Source organism: Neopsephotus bourkii, unplaced genomic scaffold (genome assembly GCF_033783945.1).
Source record: "Neopsephotus bourkii isolate Nb327-2 ecotype Australia unplaced genomic scaffold, CSIRO-AGI_Nbou_v1 NB_906, whole genome shotgun sequence".
In the NCBI taxonomy this organism is placed as follows: domain Eukaryota; kingdom Metazoa; phylum Chordata; class Aves; order Psittaciformes; family Psittacidae; genus Neopsephotus; species Neopsephotus bourkii.
In genome coordinates this window covers 25,024-27,704 of record NW_026901400.1, presented here as the reverse complement: position 1 = coordinate 27,704, position 2,681 = coordinate 25,024, and the positions used below count along the sequence as shown (strand labels likewise).

The window sequence follows — 2,681 nt, the reverse complement described above, 5'->3', positions numbered from 1 at the left end:
AACCCAGCCTAGAGTGAAAGAAGTGACATTTGCCCTGTGATCTGTGGAGTTTTACTTCTCTAATGATGCAGCTGATGCTCATTGTTACATCATCTTTACTTTGCAGTTCCAGCATGATGCTGCACTTCCATTTTGGTATCAAAATAACTGAGGAACCATGCAGGTTTAGTATTTTAAAGCAGCAGTGGCCACATCCCATGCCCTGCCCCTGAGGTGTGGGTCTAGCTGTGGAGGCCCTGAGGCTGCCGCTGATGGGGGCTGCTGTGCTCTTTCCAGGAGTGCTTTGTGTGTCGTGAGAGCGGGGCCACCATCACCTGCCAGGAGATGGTCTGCGACCTCAGCTTCCATCTCCCCTGTGCCATGGAGGGTGAATGCATCACCCATTACATCCCACCGCACAGGTATCTCCTCCCTCTCCTCGCTGTCACCAGGGAAGAACCCAGTGCCACTCAACTCGCCCATCTTTTTCCTTCTTCCCCTAGCTGCTATTGCTGCGAGCACCGCCCACAGCAGCAGAAGGAGGTGGCTCCAGAGAACACCACCTGCCTCACCTGCCTGAACCCTGTTGTTGGCAGAACAACCTACAGGACCATGGTGTGCCCAGTGTGCAAACATGCCTGGTTCCACAGGGCCTGCATCCAGGTAGGAGACGTTCCCTCGCCCCAGGCACGCAGCCTTTCAGCAGCACCAGAGCCTCACTCATGCTCCTTGTGTTTCTCCTGCAGAGACAGGCTCTTAGTGCCGGCCTTTCTTGCTTAGGGTGCCCTCTCTGTAGAAACAGGAATATATTTCTCATGGAAATGCTCTTCATGGGGATCCAAATCCCCGTCAGGTTGGTGTCATCCTGCCCGGCACTGTGCCACGCCTGCACCTGCTGCATCTGAATCTGCTGCATCTGGTGCATCTGCCCTGTATCTGCCCAGCATCTGTTGTCTGCCGGGGCAGCAGGGGCTCATTAATTTTCTTTTCTCCATCAGAGAAGCGTCATGGGAGCACAACAGTGCATACGCGCCACTGCACCAGAGGCACAGCAGCTGCAATGCCGGGGAGTGCCTTTGTCCAGGAGGCAGGGAGGAGGCAGAGCCAGAGGGGTAAGTTGCCAAAGCTGCACCCTGAGGCTCGGGATGGGATCTCTGTCTCAGGAAGGGCTGGAAGCAGAAGGGCTGAGAATAAGAGCACTACTGGACGATCCCATGCTCTGGGCGCTTCATCCTCAGAACCATGACCGAGTTTCTTTCCCCAGGCCCTGGCAGCTGCTCCTGTGCCACTCCTGCGCTGCTGAGGGCACGCACAGACGCTGCGCCAACTTGGAGAACAGCAGCGAGAGATGGGAGTGTGACAGCTGTGCTGGCGTGGGCACCTGTAAGTGTCAAAGCACCTGGATGTGCCGGGGATAGGGGCCCTGCAAGGCCTGGAAATGGGTGGCTGTTGTGGGCTTGGCTCCAGGAAGGGCTGGCACACGGCTCTGGCCTATCCTGCCCCAGGCCTGGGAGCCCTACCCTTGACCTTCCTTCTTCCCCTTGCAGCCTCCAGAGTCAGCTCAGAGCTTGCTGGTCCCAGCAGCAGCACCCCAGCAGCATCGGGGCAGACTCTGGGACCTCCAGCACAGGAGACCATCAGCCCAAGCACTAGCAGACAGTTGGAATTGGGGCCATTCCGTGGCTTGCCAGCGCCTGAGCACAGCAGCCGCTCCAGCCCCCCTGGGCCTCAGCAATGACGGAACCAAACCCGGTGTGACCGTCAGACCTGGGCTCCCTATACACGACCAACAAGAAAGCGAGAGAGAAGACAAGCAGCGAGCAGCACCCACAGCCAGGCAGTGCCGGGGCTGTCCCGATGACCCCCAGCATGTGAGACCCGCAGCCCCAGCACTGCTGAGCAGCAGCCATCGCCATCATCCCATGGCTCCAGAGCACACCAAAGAGGCAGCACCTCAAGATGCACGGGGCCTGTGCGGGTGCGAGACCGCTCCCGCTTGCAACATCGGGCCCAAACTCCCAACACGTGGGCCGGGTACCTCCATGGGACCAACCATGCTTCATCTCCGAGCGACAGCTCTGATCCCCCTCCATCGGCACAATAAAGGTGGCCCTTCATCTCTGGACTGGGAGATTGGAGGCTCATTGGTTGGCTTCCTCCTCCTCCGCTCCCTTTCTCGAAGGGCAGCTTCAGGGGCTGGGCCCAGAGCCTTGTCCTCTCTCTAGGGCTCAGCAGCACCTTCCCCACACCGACCTCCTCCACTCAGCAGCCAGTCTGGCCCTCATGGCTCGAGGCCAAAATCATGCGCCCTACTCCCAGCAACTTCTGACACGCCTCAGCTCTGTTCCCCTCTGGACAAGGCTATAAGCAACATCCTATCCTCACTGCCTATGTTAGTGAGAATGGTGGCAGAGGGGCAAAACTGCTGTTCTTTCAGAGTTCAGTTCAGTGTCACATCTGTGTTTGTGACATGAAGATTTTTGTCGACTGTGTTTCCACGGTATCCAAAGGGCATTGCCTGTTCCCCCATTCTGGGTTCTGTTCCCTAACATGATTGCTGCTGTGCCAGTGGAAGGCTTCCTTCTAGCGGTACGAGCCAAGAAATCCTCTTGACTAGAGATTGCAAACACCTGGTAAGGAATTTCCACCGCAAAGTCCAGGAGGGTCAGAGCGCTACCTGGTGTTGCGGGCTTGAGTCCCTC

At 57.6% G+C, this 2,681-nt stretch overlaps 1 protein-coding gene across 1 annotated transcript; it reads left to right on the top strand.

The window, feature by feature from the left end:
- Positions 1-255: 255 nt before the first annotated feature.
- On the top strand, positions 256-1,397 carry LOC133214566 (PHD finger protein 7-like; the record flags this gene model as incomplete). Its single annotated transcript, XM_061357527.1, has 5 exons — positions 256-401; positions 483-642; positions 726-832; positions 978-1,091; positions 1,244-1,397. Coding segments are annotated over 5 exons (681 nt in total), but the record flags the coding sequence as incomplete, so codon positions are not given.
- Between the last annotated feature and the right edge of the window lie 1,284 nt (positions 1,398-2,681).